At 38.1% G+C, this 20,847-nt stretch overlaps 1 protein-coding gene across 2 annotated transcripts in view; it reads left to right on the plus strand.

The window, feature by feature from the left end:
* Zup1 (zinc finger containing ubiquitin peptidase 1) overlaps window positions 1-20,847 on the plus strand; it is a 41,032-nt gene that overhangs the window by 12,557 nt on the left and 7,628 nt on the right. For both annotated transcript variants that reach the window (XM_004651249.2, XM_045159582.1), the window contains exons 3-7: window positions 5,103-5,213; window positions 9,808-9,923; window positions 10,468-10,636; window positions 19,063-19,251; window positions 19,564-19,729. In XM_004651249.2, the coding sequence (XP_004651306.2) occupies window positions 5,103-5,213; window positions 9,808-9,923; window positions 10,468-10,636; window positions 19,063-19,251; window positions 19,564-19,729 (751 nt within the window). The remainder of the gene's footprint in view (window positions 1-5,102; window positions 5,214-9,807; window positions 9,924-10,467; window positions 10,637-19,062; window positions 19,252-19,563; window positions 19,730-20,847) is intronic.

A 20,847-nucleotide genomic window follows, 5' to 3' on the forward strand; every position in this document is an offset into this window, starting at 1 on the left:
CTTGGTCAGGGTGAATGATCTTTTTGATATACTCTTGTATTCTGTTTGCCAATATTTTGTTGAGAATTTTTGCATCTATGTTCATGAGGGAGATTGGTCTGTAATTTTCTTTTTTTGTTCTATCTTTCCCTGATTTTGGTATCAGAGTGATGCTGGCCTCATAGAAGGAGTTTGGTAGAATTCCTTCTTTTTCTATTTTATGGAAAAGCTTAAGAAGCAATGGTGGTGTTAGCTCTTCCTTGAAGGTCGTAAAATTCAGCAGTGAATCCATCTGGGCCTGGGCTTTTCTTTAGTTGGGAGATTTTTGATAACTGTGCAGATCTCTATGCTTTTTATAGGTGTATTTAAGGATTAATCTCATCTTGATTTAATTTAGATAGGTCATATAAATCAAGGAAATCAACCATGTCTTCCAGATTTTCATACTTTGTGGAGTATATGTTTTTATAGTATGTCCCTATGATTTTTTGAATTTCTCTGGTATCTGTTGTGATGTTATGTCACCTTTTTCCTCTCTAATTTTATTAATTTGTGTCTCTTCTCTCTTTCTTTTGGTCAGATTTGCTAAGAGTTTATCAATCTTGTTTATCCTTTCAAAGAACCAACTCTTTGTTTCATTAATTCTTTGGATTTTTTTTGTTTGTTTGTTTCTATTTCATTAATTTCTGCCCTAATCTTTATTATTTCTGCCCGCCTACTGATTTTTGTTTTGCCTTGTTCTTTTTCCAAGGCTTTAAAGTTAAGCATTAGGTCGTTTACTTGCGACCTTTTGAATTTCTTAATATAGGCACTTAAGGCTATAAATTTACCTCTTAGAACTGCCTTCATTGTGTCCCAGAGATTTTGGTATGTTGTGTTCTCATTATCATTTGACTCTATAAATTTTTTGATTTCCTTTTTGATTTCTTCATTGGCCCATTCATCATTTAGTAGTGTATTGTTTAGTTTCCATGATTTTGTGTATGCTCTATAGCCTTTCTTGCTACTGATTTGTAGTTTAATTCCTTTGTGATCAGATAGAATGCAAGGAGTTATTTCTTTTTCCTGAATTTGTTAAGATTTGCTTTGTGTCCTAATATATGGTCTATTTTAGAGAATGTTCCATGTGCTGCTGAGAAGAATGTATATTCTGCAGCCTTTGGATGAAATGTCCCGTATATATCAGTTACGTCCATTCCTTCTATGACCTCATTTAGTCCAGATGCCTGTTTGTTTGTTTTTTCCTGGGATGACCTGTCAATTGATGAGAGTGGGGTGTTAAAGTCACCCACCACCACTGTGTTTGGTGTTATCTGTGACCTTAGTTTTAATGGTGTTTGATGAATTTGGGAGCCCCCATGTTAGGTGCATATATGTTAAGGATTGTAATGTCCTCCTGTTGGAGTGTGTCCTTAATCAATATAAAGTGACCTTCATTATCTTTCTTGACTAACGTTGGACTGAAGTCTACCTGTCAGATATTAGGATAGCAACCCCTGCTTGTTTTCTAGGCCCATGTGCTTGAAACACCGTCTTCCAACCTTTTTCCCTAAGATAATGTCTATCCTTTGAAGAAAGGTGAGTTTCTTGGAGACAACGAATTGTAGGATCCTGCTTTTTAACCCAGTGTGCAAACCTATGTCATTTGGTTGGGGCATTGAGGCCGTTGATATTAAGAGATATTATTGAAAGGTGTGTATTTATGTTTGCCTTTGTGTGTGTGTGTGTGTGTGTGTGTGTGTGGTTCCAGTTCTACCTGTGCTCTCTTGTGTTAAGTAGTATTTGAGTATTGCTTGTTTTTTCGAGGTTCCTTATTTGTGTGCTTTTCCTTTTCTTCAGCATAGAGGATTCTGTATTTTCTGTAGAGCTGGTTTTGTCTTCAAATTCTCCTTTAACCTGCTTTTGTCATGGGATGTCCTTATTTCTCCATCTATTTGAATGGATAGCTTTGCAGGATAAAGTAACCTTGGTTGACAGTTGTTATCTTTCAGAACTTGGAATATATCACTCCAAGCCCTTCTGGCTTTAAAAGTTTGTGTTGAATAATCTGCTGTAATCCTGATGGGCTTGCTTTTGTAGGTAACTTGATTTTTCTCTCTAACTGCTTTAAATAATTTTTCTTTGGTGTGTGTGTTTGGAAGTTTGATTATAATATGGCGAGGAGAGGTTTTTTCCAGGTTTTGTCTGCTGGGGTTCTAAAGGCTTCCTGTATCTGCATTGGCACCTCTTTCCCAATTTGGGGGAAATTTTCTTCTATGATTTTGTTGAAGACGCCTACTATGCCTTTGCAGTAGAATTCTTCTCCTTCTACCATGCACTGAATTCTTATATTTGATCTTTTCCTAGTGTCCCGAATATCTTGAAATGCCCACTCATATTTTTCTATAAGTTTGTCTTTCTCTTTGTTGGCCTATATTAGATCTGCCACCTGGTCTTCTAGCTTAGATATTCTGTCCTCTCCTTCATTCATTCTACTGGTGAGATTTTCTACAGAGTTTTTTATTTCATTAACTGTGTTTTTTTATTGCTAGTAATTCTGACTGGTTTTTCCTTATTATTTCTATTTCCTTATTTATGTCTTGTATTGCCTTCTTTATTTCATGAAATTGGTGTCCTGCATCTTCTTTGATTCCTTTGATTTCCTCTTTGACTCCTTTGATTTGTTCTCTGACTTCTTTGAACATATTTACAATCATTCTTTTTAAATCTTTCTCAGGCATTTCCTGTAACTCCTTCTCACTGGAGGTCATTTCTGATGCATTAATACTTTTAGGTGGATTTATATCGTCTTGCTTTTTAGTGTTTCTTGTGTTATAATGTATATCTTTTTGCATTTTGGATTAAGTTAATGCTTGGATTTCCTAGCTAGCTGGGTACTCTTACCTGTATCAATTGATTTGATGTTATTTCTTTTCATGGTAGGAGCTTAAGGTATTAGGTGTGGCTCTTAAGACTCTCAGAGTATCTACAAAGGTGCTCCTAGGGGTTGAGTTTCCCTGCTATGGGAGTATTCAAGTAGGCTGAGTGGAATAAAATACAGGTAGATTCTAAAAGTTAACTAAACACTGTACCCATTCAATCAAAAACAGCCCCAAGTATGTATGCCAGAGTAGTTATTATAACAACCAGATCCTCTATCAACATAGAGGTTAAGATTTCTCGTCTGTTGAGGGATCCAAGTCAGCTTGTGACCAAGTGAGATCCTTCCCTGGTGCAATTCCAGTTACCTTTGATGGTTTTGGTCTCAGTCAAGTTGCTGCCTGGTCGTCGGGCTGCTGTTCTGATTTCTGGAGCTGGGCACTGGCTTTTCCTGCAGGGCCAACCGAGCTTGGCAACTGTGGCCCTGCAGATCAGCACACCCGCTGCTGGAACTGCTGCTGCTTAAGCCGCCTCTCCTGGGTCTGTCACCGCTGCTGCTGCTGCTGCTGCTGCTGGGTCTGCCGCTGCTGTCAGTAGTGGATCTGCTGCTGCTGCGGCCTCTGTTACTGTTGCTGGAGCTGCTGATGTTGCTGCTGGACTCTGCTCCTTCTTGGGTCCCGCTGTTGGCTCAAATTGGTGTATCCAGGTCCCAGGACCACTGCTCTGTTTGCTGGAGCTGGTCTCAGGCGGTGTGGGACAGGAGAGAGCCGCAGCTGCTCTGGTTCTCCTGCTGTTCCACATGTTCTTCTACCTCGTGGTCTGCTCCTCTGTTGCTCACTGCCGCTCTCCCTTCACGTTTCTTGAGTTGCGGAGAGCTCCGGGGTGAGTGGATGCTCCCCGCACCTGGCTTTTCCTGTGGCTGGAGCCGAGTCTGGCAGCTTTCTCGTGCACCGCCACAGTTGGCAGAGCTGCCAGGGGCCACTTTTGCTGTCCTTGCAGGCTCTGGATGCTCTGGATCTCTTTTACTTCTCCGCTGCTGCTTCATTTTCCTGTACACCTCACTTTTTAGTAGAAGTGTGTATTTTGCTGAGTTTTTTTGGTCTTTTTTCCTCCCTAGGCTGCTTTGGCATGGTACCTACGCCGCCATCTTAACCGGAAATCTGTTTGTATTTTTAGTAATTAATTTAGAAACATAATCTCACTTTGAGTACAGGCTGGCCTTGAACTCAGATTCTTCTAACTTAGCTTCTAAAGTCTGAAGATTTCACAGGCTATAGAGATGCTTGCCTGCTAACCCTATGGACCCATGTTCAACTGTCCAGATCCCACATAAGGCAGATGCACAAAGGTGAGGCAAGTGCAAGGTCACATATGCCCATTAGGTGGCACAAGCATCTGGAGTTTGATTGCAGAGTCTGAGGCCCTGGCATGCCAGTTCTCTCTCACACACACATGTGTTCTCTAAAAAGTTAAAGTGTTAAGATTTCAGGCATATGATACCACATGCTTAATTTATGTTTTTTCTAGACTACTTTGTTTGGCATTGGACCTCCCAATAGGTTTGTAATTCACAATTTAGAATTCATATCTTATGGAAATTTTTAGTCATATGGTCCTTCCAATTTAACAGCATCATGATTCTTTCACTGTGGCATTGCTGTTTCCATGTTAGACATATATGAATTCCTTAGTGCTTTCACTGTCTGTGTATAACAATTGTGAGCCCCTCCTCTATGCCTGTTATTCTCTAGGCCTCAGTCTCACAGAGCAGAAATATGAATTCTTCTGTGCTGGGTAGATATGACGGATCTAGCTCTTTAATCTTCTACTCCTAAGAAGGAAGTATGGCACCAATGCACAGCTTTATACTCAACGTTTAAGTTCAGCATTGTACCACTTTGTATGGTACAGATAATTTAGCCCCAGAAACTTCATATCCAGACTGGCCCTACTTTCCACTTTGATTTTCCTTTCTACTTTTCTTATTTTGATTACAGATATGATTGTTTATTATATGCTCTGATGTGATGTTTTTTTTGTTTGAACCCTAAAGATAGATAAACAGCTTCAAATCCACCTTCAAAGACCTTTTATTTCTGTAATAAAAGACTACAGAGAAGTAGATAGTCTCTGTCATGTCCATATCTAGTGATAAAGACCTTTTACTTGTATGATGAATTTAGTAAGTGCCCAGTAGTCATTGGTATGGGGTGAAAACTAAAAATTCTACAAATTAAACCATCTTACTTATATTTTTAATACAGACTGTGATCACCCACTCTACAGTTGTCCTATGTGTGGGCTCATATGTACAGATTACCATATTCTTCAGGAACATGTTGACTTGCATTTAGAAGAAAGCAGCTTTCAACAAGGTATGCTTATATGTTTAAAGATAAAAGTATCTTAATTTAATTTCTACTTCCTAAGATACATATCTAGTTTCAAGTTACTGATGCAGAGAAACCATGATTTAAAAATAAATCTGTTCTTTTAAGTAATTCTTATCTAGCTGTAGTGTGTTCTTTAGAAACTGTTTTACCAAAAAGTTGTATGGTGATAACATCAAAGCAAGGCTGTACATCACTTAAGATAACATTTTTATTCCTTTTAAAAGTTTTTATTGGGGCTGGTGAGATGGCTTAGAAGTTAAAGCACTTGCCTGCAAAGCCCAAGGACTCATCCAAGTTCAGTTCTCCTGTATCCGCATAAGCCAGATGGATAGAGTGACATAGGCATCTGGAATTCATTTGTAGTGGCTGGAGGCCCTGGTGCACCCATTCTTTCCCTCTCACTCCCTGCCTTTTTCTCTCTCACTGTCTTTTTCTCAAATAAATAATAAAATATTTAAAAAAAAAAACTTTTTGCCTGGACCAGAGTGAGACCCTACCTCGAAAAACCAAAAAAAAAAAAAAAAAAAAACAACAACAACAAAAAAAAAAAAACCCAACTTTTTATTACACCTATAACTTTTTGAATGTGTGTGAGCTGTGTAACTAGAAAATCTTTTCATTGCATTTCCAGCTGCCTGTCTAATCTTCTAAAACTACTACCTGGTTTAGATTTTCTCTATCCTTTAAAAAAAAAAATATTTATTTATTTGAGAGAGAGGGGAGAGAATGGGCACGCCAGGTCCTCCAGCCACTGCAAATGAACTCGACACATGTGCTACCTTGTGCATCTGGCTTACATGGTTCCAGGGGAAATGAACCTGGGCCCTTTAGCTTTGCAGTCAAGTGCCCTAACTTGCTCTCCAGTCCTGCCTGTCCTTTTTAACTTGTGACATTAATTAATCATTGTGGTGCTTTATATGAGTTTGGTAAACCCACAGAAAATAACAAAGTACACGGTAGGGCTGGAGAGCTGACTTAGTGGTTAAGCACTTGCCTATGAAGCCTATGGACCCCGGTTCGAGGCTCAATTCCCCAGGACCCATGTTAGCCAGATGCACAAGGGGGCACACATGTCTGGAGTTCGTTTGCAGTGGCTGGAGGCCTTGGTGTCTGCACGTGCTCTCTCTCTCTCTTTCTCTGTCCCTCCCTCTTTCTCTCTCTGTCTGTCTCTCTCAAATAAATTTAAAAAATAAACAAAGTACATGGTAAAAGAAGTCCATTGTATTCTACTCATGTTTCAGTTTCTGAATGTGCATATGAGTCTTCAATGTTCAGTGACTTAGTGGCAGCATCAGTGATCTTCATGTTACTTTCTTACTCCTCCTACCTCCAAGAGGAAAGTTACTAAGCAACAGGGAAGTCTTCCACTTTGGTGGTTATTTATTACCTACTCCAGTTAGCACTGTCTTCTTTTGGATGACTATGGGAATACTCTTGTGAGTTTGGAGAAAGATGGACCCTTTCTGGGCTCTAGATGGGCTTACGTTAGGGGTTAGAGCACTGGACATTCAGTGGTCACCAAAATGCCCCAATAATCCAGTGGCTTCAAATTTGTTGTCTTGCAACCTGTGTAAGTGCAAACATGGCAGAATGACAAGTTAAGCAAAAGTTTATTAGAAAAGTAAGTGAAAGTAAAGCAGACAAGCACTTGAGCCAATAGCAACATAGTAACTTGTCTGGGGCTTTTATACCCTTGAGAATGTAAATTAGTTATCAAATTGGGATAGATTAGATTGGTTTCTTTGAATATATATGAGGGGGCTCCTGGTAGGCTAGTGATTTTTTTTTTAATTTTTATTTATTTGGGAGTGACAGACAGAGAGAGAAAGAGGCAGAGAGAGAGAGACAGAGAATGGGATGCCAGGGCCTCCAGCCACTGCAAACGAACTCCAGATGCGTGCGCCCCCTTGTGCATCTGGCTAACGTGGGTCTTGGGGAATTGAGCCTCGAACCGGGGTCCTTAGGCTTCTCAGGCAAGCGCTTAACCGCTAAGCCATCTCTCCAGCCCTAGGCTAGTGATTTGATACCCTTAGGGATGTTTACTAGCCATCAAGTCTAGTGACTGGATTGGTTACTTGGAATATATTTGTGGGGGCTCCTGGTAGACTGATAAGTTAGACAAAAGACTGATTATTTTGTGTATCCACCAGCTGGCCTACTGGTGAGTCAGCATGAGTCAGGGATTTTTGACTTTTGCAAGGGAGAGGAGAAATGTCAATGTGAGCCACCGCTTTGGATTTCAGTTCCCAGATTCTGTTGTCTTTAAACATGTGTTCATCAATTCTGTCGGGACCGTTTATCTGTTTATTCCTCTTGGGCCAGTACCTAGCTGCCTATAAAACGGGCTTCCTTCTAATTCCTATCAGTAACTTCTTTTAAAGGATAATCTTTTAAAAGCTGAATGTCTGCTAATTCTTACTGTTTATGATAGGCTTTTTATGCACATATGTGCTCTAGAAGTCTATAATACTAATGGGAGAAAGATACGGTCTATGTTGGTAGTGTCAGGGTATGCTAAAAATCAGTTATAAATTGCATATCCCAATAATAGGTGGGGGAACCATTTGGTTTAGTAGCAGCTGAGAGGTTTGAAAAGAAAGATGATAGATGAGATAGCTTAGATGGCTAGAGAGATGGCTTAGCCATTAAGGTACTTGCCTGTAAACCTAAAGGCCCAGGTTTGATTCCCTAGTAGCCACATAAAACCAGATGCACAAAGTGGCACAAGCATCTAGCATTTTTTTGCAGTGGCTGGAGGGCCTAGTGTGCCCATTCATATTCTCTCTCTCTCTCTCTTTGCAAATAATTTTTTTAAAAAAATAAAGTATATTCAGTTTCATAGTGAAAACATAATGTTAGGATACTGATGTCTCTTGATTGGAGAATTCTTAGGGAATTATTTCTTCTGAGTGTGTCTGAGAATGTTTCCAGCACAAGCTGACCTATGTGTCAGCAAACTGCAAGGAAACCAGGAAAGCTGACTAAAAGGGTAAACCTGGACTGTTCCTTCTGGGTTGAAGCCTATTTTTCCTGCTATTGCTCTTGGACATCAGACTCTTCAGCTTAGGAATCTGAGACTTGCGTTTGCATGAACAGCTCTTCCAAAGATCCTGTCTTCAGCCACAGACTGAGGTCTGCTACCTTGTCATACTGATTGTGGGGCTTCCACTGGTTTCTCTATCTTTCCAGCTTCATACAGTCTACCATTGAACTTTTTCAAAAAAATATTTTATTGGGGGCTGGAGGGATGGCTTAGTGATTAAGGAGCTCTTCTGCAAAGCCAAAGGACCCAGGTTCAATTCTCCAGGACCCACATAAACCAAATGCATAAGGTGGCACATGCTTCTGGAGTTCATTTGCAGTGACTGAAGGCTCTGGCATACCTATTCTTGCTCTCTTGCTCTCTCACTCTTCCTCTTTCACTCTCAAATAAATAAAATAAAAATAAAACAACAAATATTTTATTTATTTGAGAGAAAAAGTTGCAGAAAGAGACAAAGTGGGCACACCAGGGCCTCCAGTCACTACAAATGAACTCCAGATGCATGTGCCACTTTGTGTATCTGACTTTACATAGCTACTACTGGGGAATCGAACCCAGGTCGTTAGGCTTTGCAGGCAAGCACCTTAACTGCTTAGCCATCTCTCCAGCCCTCATTAAACATTTTAACCCACATGATTGTGCGAACCAATCCACTGATAAGTCCCCTCATGATGTGTTCTTTTAGTCTTTATCAGTTTTGTTTCTCTGTAGCACCCTGAGTAATAAAGGGTCAAGGAAACAAGGTACTATTCAGAAGGCACTGATTAATGAACCTGAGGGGCACTGGGATAGAAGGAAAAGGACATTATATTGCAAAGTTATATAATTTGTGCTTAAACTAAAATTATTGTTTAATTTTTTATACACATAGACAATATATGATGATTATAATCCCCTCCCACAACCTTCCCTTTCCTGCCCTTCCTAATCCTCCCCCCCCCCCCCAATGAATCCCTTCTTTCCAACTAGTCTCTCTTCTATTTTGATGTCATCATTTTTCCCTTCCTGTTATTCAGGTCTTGTGTAGGTAGTGTCAGCCACTATCAGGTCATATTAATATGTTGAATTTACAAATGTATATTATGCAAATTATATTTTTGTGATTTTATTATTCTTTCATTCTCCCTTGGTACTAACTTGGAAAAATTATTCTTTATTTGTATTGAGAGGCATCAGTGCAGTGTTACATAACCTTTTTAAATTTTGAGTTCCTCCATAGATGATACATCACAAAATTTTCAGGAAAATCAAATCAGTTAGTTAATGAAAAGTGCTTATTATAGCTTAAACACTGACTGGATATGTTGGTGTTAGTATTGTTAGAATTAGTATTAGATGGTAGTAATGTAGGTAATTCTCTTAGTAGAAGCATTTCTGAGTTCTGCCAGATTTGTGTTCCCTGATTCCATGACATAACAGTCATGAATAAATGGCAAATAATATAATCTGTTGTATTTTAAAATACTTATTATCTAGTAAGTAAGCTTTGTTTTATAGCAGTTACTTTATCCTGAACATTATAAAATCTGATAGGCATGGACCAGTGTTCTAGTGATCGAGAATTAGCTCACCAGCTTCAACAGGAAGAGGACAGACAAAGGAAATCTGAAGAATCAAGACAAGAAATGGAAGAATTTCAGAAGTTGCAGGTACAAAGATGAATAACAGTTATAACATTAAGTAGTTTTATTTAGCACATGTATTTTTTAAATTTTCAGCCTATTTTGTCTGTTGTTTTAAATATTTTATTTTTATTTATTTATGTGAGAGAGAAAGAGAGAGGCAAAGAAGGAGAGAGAGAGAATGGGTGTGCCAGGGCCTCCAGCAACTGCAAATGAACTCCAGATGCATGTGCCATCTTGTGCATCTGGCTTACATGGGTCCTGGGGAATTGAACCTGGGTCCTTTGGCTGCGCAGGCAAGTGCCTAAACCACTAAGCCATCTATTCAGCCCATCGTGTTTTTGAAACAGATTTTTCTCTGTGTACTTTACAGTTAATTAGTTTAGTTGTATATGTAAGTGTATATATGTGTGTGATTTAGTTTTCATAAAAATCTTCAAGCTGATTTTTTTAGTAAAAGTCCATAAACCAAACTATGTCAACATACATTTTCAAATAAAAACTTTTGTAAGCTCCCATCTCATTGAAGTACAGGGATGTAAAAATAACTCATTTGTGTTGTATTCATTAGGGACAGTATGGTTTAGATAATTCTGGAGGATACAAGCAACAGCAAATACGACATATGGAAATAGAAGTTAATAAGGGAAAAATGCATCCATTTGAATTTCATCAAAGGAAAGCTGACATGATGGAAGCATTAGCTATTGGTATTGATGATGGGCAAACAAAAACTTCTGGTGAGTGCTTAAACATCAAAGCCATAGTTTTGATATTGTACGTGCCACTGAATCATTTGAATTTTCTTAATTTTCACAGTTCAGAGTTTATATAGTTTTAAGTGAGGTGTGTATGTGTGTATGTAGTACATTGTTTTAAGCCTGATATGCTGGATCACACTTTTTAAAAATATTTTATTCTTATTTATTTATTTGACAGAGAAAAAGAAGAAGGGAAGGAGGGAGGGAGAGAGACAGAGAGAATCGGGGCCTCCAGCTACTGGAAACGAACTCCAGACACATTTGCCACCTTGTGCATCTGGCTAACGTGGGTACTGGGGTGACGAACCTGGCTCCTTTGGCTTTGCAGACAAATGTCTTAACCACTAAGCCATCCCTCCAGCCCTGGATCACACTTTTAATCCCAGAACTAGGGAGGCTGAGGTAGAAGGATTGTTATGAGTTCAAGACCATCCTGGGCTACAGAATGAGTTCTAGTACAGGGAGCATTGTATGATACAGATGCAAATAGCACATTTTTGGACAAAGTCTTCAGGAGGTAAAATTTATTCACTGCTGAGCTTGGAAAGAAACAAGATTGTCTGGGTAGCTTCCTCTTTCTTTTCTAATACTCTGTTTCTGTAGCTATGGCCTTTGGCCTGATGTTAACAGTGGGAGAAAGACCAGTCAGTGAGGTCAGGAACCCAGCCCATCTGATGTACCTCAGCTCTGCACTGCTTCTGCAGCAGGAAGGTGGGGATCAGACAGATTTGCTGCCCAGTCCTCATGAGTGTCTGTTCCTTCCCTGTTTCAGCTGTGTAGAAGGTAACATGCATGCTGTCCTCTATTCTTTAGGTATAAAATACATGTGGGGCTTGGATTCCTACCAGCAGTACTGGCTTTGCTGTTAGTATTTGGGCCTAGAAGCTATCCTTATCTATAAAAGTATTTTAAAATCTAAGCCATGAATATTCTTTTAAATTTATTTATTTATTTGAGAGCAACAGACACAGAGAGAAAGACAGAAGGAGAGAGAGAGAATGGGCGCGTCAGGGCTTCCAGCCTCTGCAAACGAACTCCAGACACGTGCGCCCCCTTGTGCATCTGGCTAACGTGGGACCTGGGGAACCGAGCCTCGAACCGGGGTCCTTAGGCTTCACAGGCAAGCGCTTAACCGCTAAGCCATCTCTACAGCCCTGAATATTTTTTGTTTACTAAAATAAAATATTTATGTAAAAAAATCCTTTATATTTAATTTATGTGATCCTCTACTCTATCACTGTGTTATATGTCTTGTTTGTCATGTCCATATGTGTTTGTCATGTCCATATATGTTTGTCATGTCCATATGTGTGTGTGCTATGCATGAATGTATATGCATGTTCATATCTGTATACATACATATGTGCATGTGCTTATGGTGTCCAATAGATAATCTTGGTTGTTATTCTAGAAGTGCTGTCTATTTCTTTGTGAGACAGAGTCTGTCTCTAGCCTGGAGCTGTAGAGATCTCTGCTTCCCCAGTGCTGAAATTACAGGTGCATGCCACCACACCCAGAATTTTTACATGGGTACTAGGTATCAAACTGAGGTTTTTGTGCACTTACCTTTATATTACTGGCAAGAAGCACCTAACCAAAAGCAGCTGATGGAAGGAAAGGTTTTGGGTTTTTTTTTTTTTTAATAATTTATACTTACTCATCTATTTTGTGTAGATACATCATGTGTTGGCACCCTCTTTTCCCTTGTCCCTGAACCCATTCCACCGGGGACCCTAGTCAGTGGGGTTGTAGGTATTTACCATGGGGTTGTGGGTTGTGCATTGTGAGAGTAGCAGTCAGTTTTGGGGGGAAGGAAATGCCTCTGCACATGATGTCTCAATCTGTGGCTCTTAGAATTTTTCCACCCCCTCTTCTGTAAAATTCCCTGAGCCATGGTCAGTGTATTTTAAGTCTACTCCAGTGAGGAGCTCTTAGGAGCCTCCGCTTTGGTAAGTGCTGAGAATTCTCAAGCACTTACCAAAGCAGAGGCTCCTAAGAGCCAAAAACTCATAAGAGCTTGTCGTTGGAGACCATAGTCTTCTGACCTGGTTCTTAATTCCAGATATGGGTTCCATTATACTGAGCAGATCTTAGCCAATCAGAAAGCTATTGGTTACCCACCAAGGCTGTGTGCCACTATTGCACTGGCATGTACATCCTGTCATGGTGTTTGCTTTTGAGTAGCTTAAACCTCTAGTTGCTCAGACTGTTGTTGGCCCCTTTCCCTCAGTAGCTAATGTGACACTTTCCAGCACTAGATAGGCTGTCTGGAGACTGGCTGTCTTCTGGATTCTAGACAGGTCTCTCCATGCTCTGTGTCAACAGCATATGGTGTCTTCAGCAATAAGGCCTTGACTTGTGCCTCAGGGGTTAATTAAGTGCTTTGACAAAAGCCTGTCTTGTTTTGGGAACCTAATGGGTCTCTCTAATCAACAGCATTGTGGGTAGTAACCAATTTCTGGTTCTGGGGGTTGTAGGCCAGAAACAACAGCAACAACAAAAAAAAATTAAGGTTAAGATTCATCCCACACTCTCCAGATCCCTTCTTTTCCGGTGCCCATCCCCTCACACACACATGTTGAGGGTTATATATTTTAGTCTATCTTCAAGGATAACAGTTTCTATGGTATCAGTTCATTTTGAATTTAGTTCTGTATTTGTTTTCCTCCATCCTCTTCTTCTCCCCCCAAACCCTTCCATACCTATTGTCTGGGTGTTGAGTTGTCAATCAGGTATGTCAGCAACTCAAGCTGGTCCAGGTTAGGAACCACAGATGAGTGAGACCATGTAGCATTTGTCATTCTGTGACTGTGTGAGTTTGCAGAATATGATCTGTTCCAAGTCTTTCCATTTTTCTACAAATTTCATTGTATCATTTTTTTTCTTACTGCTGAGCAGAATTCCACTGTGTAAATGTACCACAACTTTGTTATCCATTCATCCAATGTATCCATTCATCCAATCAACCTGGATTGATTGCAGTTCATAGCTATTATGAATTGAGTAGTTATAAACATGGTTGAGCAAATATTTCTGTAGTGAAGCATGGAACATTTAGGATAAATATCAAGCAAAGGAATAACTGGGTCTGTTGGTAGCTCTATATTCATTGTTTTCAGGAATCTCCATATTGATTTTTGTACTGGTTGTATGAGTTTACATTCCCAACAGTGAATGAGAGTTCCTCTTTCTCCACATCCTCACCAACATTTGTTGTCATTTGCTTTTTAAATGATTGTCATCACTACTGGAGTAAGGTGGAATGTCATAGTTGTTTTAATTTGCATTTCCCTAATGGTTTAGGGATATTGAACATTTTGTTAAGTGTGTGTTAGCCATTTGTGTTTCTTCCTCTGAGAACTCCCTATTCAGTTCTCTGCCCCATTTTTGGAATGGGTTGTTTGATTTTTTTATTCTTTCGTGTTTTTGAGTTCTTTGTAGGGTCTAGATATTAGGGCTTTATCAGTAGTATAGCTGGCAAAAATTTTCTCCCATTCTGTGGGTACTGTGTTGGCTCTGCTTATGATATGTTTTTCTGTGCAAAAGCTTTTTAGATTCATGAAATCCCACTGGTTGAGTGATTGTTTAATTTCCTGAGCTACTGGAATTTTGTTCAAGAAGTCTTTCCCCACTCCTCTATTGTGCATATATTGTCCTGTTTTTTCTTCTAGTAGGAGATTTTCAGGTCTTAAATTGAGGTTGTTAATCCATTTGGACTTAATTTTTATATATGGTGAGATGAGTAGATCTGGTTTCATTTTTCTACATATGATTATCCAATTTGTCTAGCACCATTTGTTGAAGATGCTGTCTTTTCTCCAGCTTACATTATTGGCACCTTTGTCAAAGATGAAGCAGCTACAGTTACTTGATCTAAGGTCTGGTTCTTCAGTTCTGTTCCATTAACCTATATTTCTGTTTTTATGTTATACTGTTTTTGTTACTATGGCTTTGTAATATAGCTTTAAATCTAGTATGGTACTATCTCCAGAGGTGTTTCTTTTGCTGAGGATATGTGTGGTTATCCAAGGCCTGCTACCATTCCATATGAATTTTGAGATCTTTTTTTCTATTTCTGTGAAAAATGATGCTGTAATTTTTATTGATATTGTATTAAACCTGAATATTGCTTTTGGTAGAATTACCATTTTCACAAAATTAATCCTTCTTATTCAGGACCATTTTCTCAAATCCTCCTTGACTTCTTTCTTGACTTTTTTTTTTTTATGTTTTCATTATATAGGTCTTTCACATGCTTAGTCAGTGTTCTTCCAAGGTATTTAACTTGTCTTGTTGCTATTGAAAGTGGGACATCCCACTAATTTCTTTCTTTGTATACTTGTCCTTTTCATATAGAAAGACTACTGATTTGGGGGCATTAGTTCTATATCCTGCCACTTTACTGAAGGAATTAATCGCCTTTAGAAGTTTTAAGATAGACTTTCAGGTCACTTATGTATAGGATTGAATCATCTGCAAATAGGGTGAAATTGACTCTTCCTCTCTAATTTGTATCCCCTTTGTTTGCTTGTTTGTTTTTTTTCTCCTGTCTTATTGCTTGGGCTAGTACTTGATGTACTATATTGAAGAGCATTGGTGAGAGTGGGCACCCCTGTCTTGTTCCTGATCTCAATGGGAACTTCTTGAATTTTTCCCCATTAAGTATTATTTGGGCTTTAGGTATTTTATATGTAGCCTTTATTGTGTTGAAATATAAACCCTCCATACCTGTTCTTTCCAGTGTTTGGATCATGAAGTGGTATTGTATTATGTCAAAGGCCTTCTCTGCATCAATTGAGTTCATGTGGTTCTTGTAATTAAGTATATATTATGTATTATGTTTATCAATTTCCATATGTTCAATCATCCCTGCATCCCTGAAGATGGATAATGCTTTTGATGTGTTGTTGAATTTGGTTTGTGAGGATTCTGTTCTAGATCTTTGCATCAAAATTTATTAGGGGCATAGGCCTACAGTTTTCATTTCTTGTTTTATCTATGTCTATTTTTGGTATTAAAGTGATGTTATCTTTTTAAAAGGAGTTGGAGAGCACCCCCTGCTCTCCAAAGATGTGAAAGAGCTTGAGAAAAATTGGTTTCAGTTCTTCAATGAAGGTTTGATTAAATTCGGCTGAGAAGCCATCCAGTCCTGGACTTTTCTTTTTGGGAAGGTTTTGATTATGTTTTCATCTTGATGAATATGATAGCTTTGTTTAGATTAATCTGCTCTGAGTTTAGTTTTGGTAGGTGATATGTGGCTAGCAATTCATCGATTTCTTCTAGATTATTCAGTTTTGTGGAGTAGAATGTTTAGAAGTATGTCCTGATGATTCTTCTATTTTTTTTTTTTTCTTTTTTTGGTTTTTCGAGGTAAGACTTTACTCTAGTTCAGGCTGACCTGGAATTCACTATGTAGTCTCAGGGTGGCCTTGAACTCATGGTGATCCTCCTACCTCTGCTGGGATTAAAGGCGTGTGCCACCACACCCAGCTGATTCTTCTAATTATATTAATATGTGTTGTGACCTGTCCTTTTTTATTTCTGATTTTGTTAATTTGAGACTTCTGTTTGTTTGTTTTTTATTTTTATTTATTTATTTGAGAGTAACAGGCAGAGAGAGAAAGAGGCAGAGAGAGAGAGAGAGAGAATGGGCATGCCAGGGCATGCAGTCACTGCAAATGAGCTCCAGACGCATGCACCCCCTTGTGCGTCTAGCTAACTTGGGTCCTGGGGAATTGAGCCTCAAACCGGGATCCTTAGGCTTCACAGGCAAACGCTTAACCACTAAGCCATCTCTCCAGCCCAAGACTTCTGTTTTTTTATCTTGGTCAAATTGTCAAAGAATCAGGTCTTTGTTTCATCAATTTTTAAATAGTTTTCTAATTCCAATTCATTAATTTCTGCTCCTGCCATTATGGAATGTCCCTTGAGTCTGTTAGTCAAAATAAATCCTGTAAGCCATATCAGATGAGAAATCTCAACCTCCCAATACACACCTTTAGGGACTTTGACTTTATTATATTATCTGTTATAATCCCCAGTCTTGCATAAATACTCCAAGCTGGTTTGGATTAAATGTGTATATTGCTCAGTTGAATTCTAGAATTTGCCAGTAAATTGCTCCACCCCAACTACTAGAGTACATGAATAGCAGGCAAACTCAATACCTAGAGTCACGTCTCCTCTTTTCTTGGAGTATAAGAGCTACACTTGGCACCTTAAACTCCTACCCTGATGGTATATAAAGTTAGATTTACACCTCTAAGAACAATGCAGATAATTAGAAAACCCAAGGATCAGATTAACTCAAGATGCAAAAATCTTTACATTGTAATACAAGAAACACAAAACATCAAGACAATACAATCCTCCTAAAAATTATGAATCCATCAGAAATGAACTCCAGTGGAACTGTTTTAGATGAAATACCTGACAAAGATTTTAAAGAAATGATTATATCTGTACTCAAGAAATCAAAGAAGAAATCAAAGGAGTTAAAGAAGAAAACAAAGGAATAAAGAAGGAGGAGGAGGAGGAGGGAAGATAAGAAAAGCTCCTGAAGGAATTCATAAGAAACCAACTTAATGAAATAAGAAGGTCAATACAAAACATCAATAAGGAAATAGAAATGAAAAACAGTAGGTCAAATAGAAAACTCTGCAGAAAGTCTCACTGGTAGAATGGATCAAGGACAGGACAGAATTCTAAACCTGAAGATCAGATGACAGATCTAATACAGTCCAACAAAGAGAAAGTCAAACTAATGAGAAGACATGAATGGAAATTTCAAGACATTTGGAACACTATGAACAGATCAAACATAAGAATTCATAGCATAGAAGAAGAATTTCCCTCCAAATACAAAGCAGGTATTTTCAACAAATTCATAGAAATAAAGTTCCCCCAAATAGGAAACGTGATACCAATACAGATACAAGAAGCCTACAGAACAGACAAAATAAGGAAAGAACCTTTCACCTTCATACCATAACTAAACTAAACTACTAACCACACAAACCAAAGAAAATATACTGAAAGCAGTCAAATCACATACAGAGGCAAGCCCATCAGGATAACAGCAGATTACTCAACACAAACTGTAAAAGCCAGAAGGCCTTGGAATGATATATTCCAAGTTGTGAAAGATAACTGCTGTCAACACAGATTACTTTATTTTGGAAAGCTATCCATCCAAATGGATGGAGAAATAAGGATATTAATGCCACAACAAAAGCAAGCTAAAGAACTATATGGACACTAAACCAGCTCTACAGAAAATACTTGAAAGGATCCTCCATGCTGAAGAGAAAGAAAAGCACACACATAGGAGCAAGAAAAAATAAACCATACTCAAATAATAGTTAATACAAGAGAGTAAAGGAAAAACTGAATGAATTACAAAACAAGAAGAATGTTAAGAATAAATACACACCTTTCAATAATAATTCTTAATATCAGTGGCCACAATGTCCCAACCAAAACAAAAAACACAGGTTTGCAGACTGAGTTAAAAAGCAGGATCCTTCTATTTGTTGCCTCCAAAAAATCCCACCTTTCCATAAAAGACGAACACTATCTTAGAGTGAAAGGTTGGAAAACGGTGTCTCAAGCAAATAGGCTTAGAAAACAAGCAGGTATTGCTATTCTAATATCTGACAGGGTAGACTTCAAACCAACATTAGTTAGGAAAGAAAGATCACTTTATATTGCTTTAAAGGAACACTCCAACCGGAGGACATTACTGTCTTAAACATACATGCACCTAACATGGGGGCTCCCAGTTTCATCAAACAAACACTGTTAGAATTAAGGTCACAGATAACACCAAATACAGTTATAGAGGGTGACTTCAACACCCCACACTCATCAATTGACAGGTCATACTGGCAAAAAGACAGATAAGCGTCTGGATTAAATGATGTCATAGAACAAATGGACCTAACAGATATCTACAGAGCATTTCATCTAAGTGCTACAGAATATACATTCTTTTCAGTAGTACATGGAACATTCTTCAAAATAGACCATATTTTAGGATACAAAGCAAACCTTAACAAATACCAGAAAATTAAAATAATTTCTTGTACTCTATTTGATCACAATGGTATCAAACTACAAATCAACAAGAAAAGTTATAGAGTATACACAAAATCATGGAAACTAAATAGTATGCTACCAAATGATTATGAATAGCTAAGCAGGAAATGAATGATATGCTAGTATTAGGAAACTTGGATAGTAGAAACAGCATAGACATGAGCTAAGTTTCTTATAGTAAGAAAGTAATGAAGAATGGAGTTGATAAAATTTAGCTCTAAAGCTAAAATTCATATTAGAAATGTATAAATGTCCATATGAAGGTGATGAAAAATATTTCTAAATTTAACTCTCTTTTTATATTTTAGGGATTACTGAAGCCCTTCATAGGTACTATCAGAACACTGTCACAGACGTGAAACGTGTATGGCTCTCTACAGGGGTGGATCATTTTCATTCAGCTTTAGGGGACAAGGGTTGGGGCTGTGGTTACAGAAATTTCCAAATGCTGCTTTCATCATTATTGAAAAATGATGCATATGATGATTGCTTAAAAGGTATGTGAAATACAATTATCTGATATTTACATTATATATTTATATTTATACACACATATATGTATATGGGAATGCATATAGTATAGCATATAGAATATAGTCCATGTAATTAATAGCTTTAACGAAGATGTATTTTGATGGATATTTACATAAGAAATTTGTCTTCTTTGTGGAGGGAGAAAAAATGATATAGCAGAGATGCTAGAAATAAGTATTAAAAACATGTAGGTTCTTCTAGTGTAGAATACACTGCTAAATGATACTTAGTATTTTAGCACCTGCCTTGAAACTTAACGTATTATATAATTTTAGGTATGTCAGTTCCTTGCATTCCAAAAATTCAGTCAATGATTGAAAATGCATGGAAGGAAGGTTTTGATCCTCAAGGGGCCTCACAACTTAATAACAAGTTACAGGGAACAAAGGCCTGGATTGGAGCATGTGAAATATATACACTCCTGACCTCACTGAGGGTAAAGTATGTATCTGAAAGATAAAGTTAATGATACTGCCATGCCTGGAAAATTTTTTTGTTTATATAAGGTTTTTTTTTTTTTTTTTTAATCAAAGATGTAGTTTAAAATTATGGGGCTAGAGAGATAGCTCATAAGAACCAGAGTTCAATTCCCAGAAGCCCCACTAAAAAAAAAAATTCAGGTGTGGTGTTACACCCTTACAATTCCTGTCCTGGAGAGACAGAGACACTCAGATCCTTGGGGCTCTCTGGCTAGCTAGTCTAGACTAATTAGGCAAGTTCCAGGCCAGTGGTAGACCCTATCTCAGAAAGAGATGGATGGCATTTCTGATGAATTGCACCCAAGGTTTTCCTCTGGACTGCATACCTGCACACATGCAAAAACAAATTAATTATGTAGCACTAAAAGGCTTAAAATGAAAATCAACAATTTACAGCCTGTCCAATGAGATCTGTATTCAAGTCCTAGTTTTCAGAGGCAATTGTCACTTCTACTGTTTAAGTAATATACTTTGTGTTTGCATGTGCATGTATAGTATATTTATTCACATGTGTGCAGATGTTTCTAGCTCACATGGAGGCCATAATAGAACCTTGGGTGTCCTCCTTTATCACTCATCCACATATTTTCTCGAGATGAAGTTTTCCTCTGAAGCTGGAACTGCCCTTTTATGATCTACCTCATCACTGAAGCAGATTATATAGAGAATAAAAGGAAGACAGTTAACCAGTAAACAATTTCAATGTATATTAATGAAAACACTTTACACTAAACTAAGGTACCAAAAAATAAGTTGGATATTGTCAGGCATTTTAGAAGGATTTTTTTTCTTTCTGTAAGAATAATATTAAAATCATGCCCGACAGGGTAAGATTCAGTAGTCCAAATCTAAACATGAAACCAAACTGTTAACTCTACAGCACTGTTGCTAAGCATCTTATCCAGAAGTGCATGTGAGCACTTAAACTTCAGCAATTATTTGCATCAACATTAAATTTAGTATGATTAAGGTTAATAACCAATACGCTTTCATGTTTTGGAGATATTTTTGCCAAAATAGATAAGGGCAGGTTATCTGTGTTGGAGTTTAAATTGATAATAATGCTATTAAACTCTGTTG

The sequence above is a fragment of the Jaculus jaculus genome, chromosome 9 (genome assembly GCF_020740685.1).
Source record: "Jaculus jaculus isolate mJacJac1 chromosome 9, mJacJac1.mat.Y.cur, whole genome shotgun sequence".
NCBI lineage: Eukaryota > Metazoa > Chordata > Mammalia > Rodentia > Dipodidae > Jaculus > Jaculus jaculus.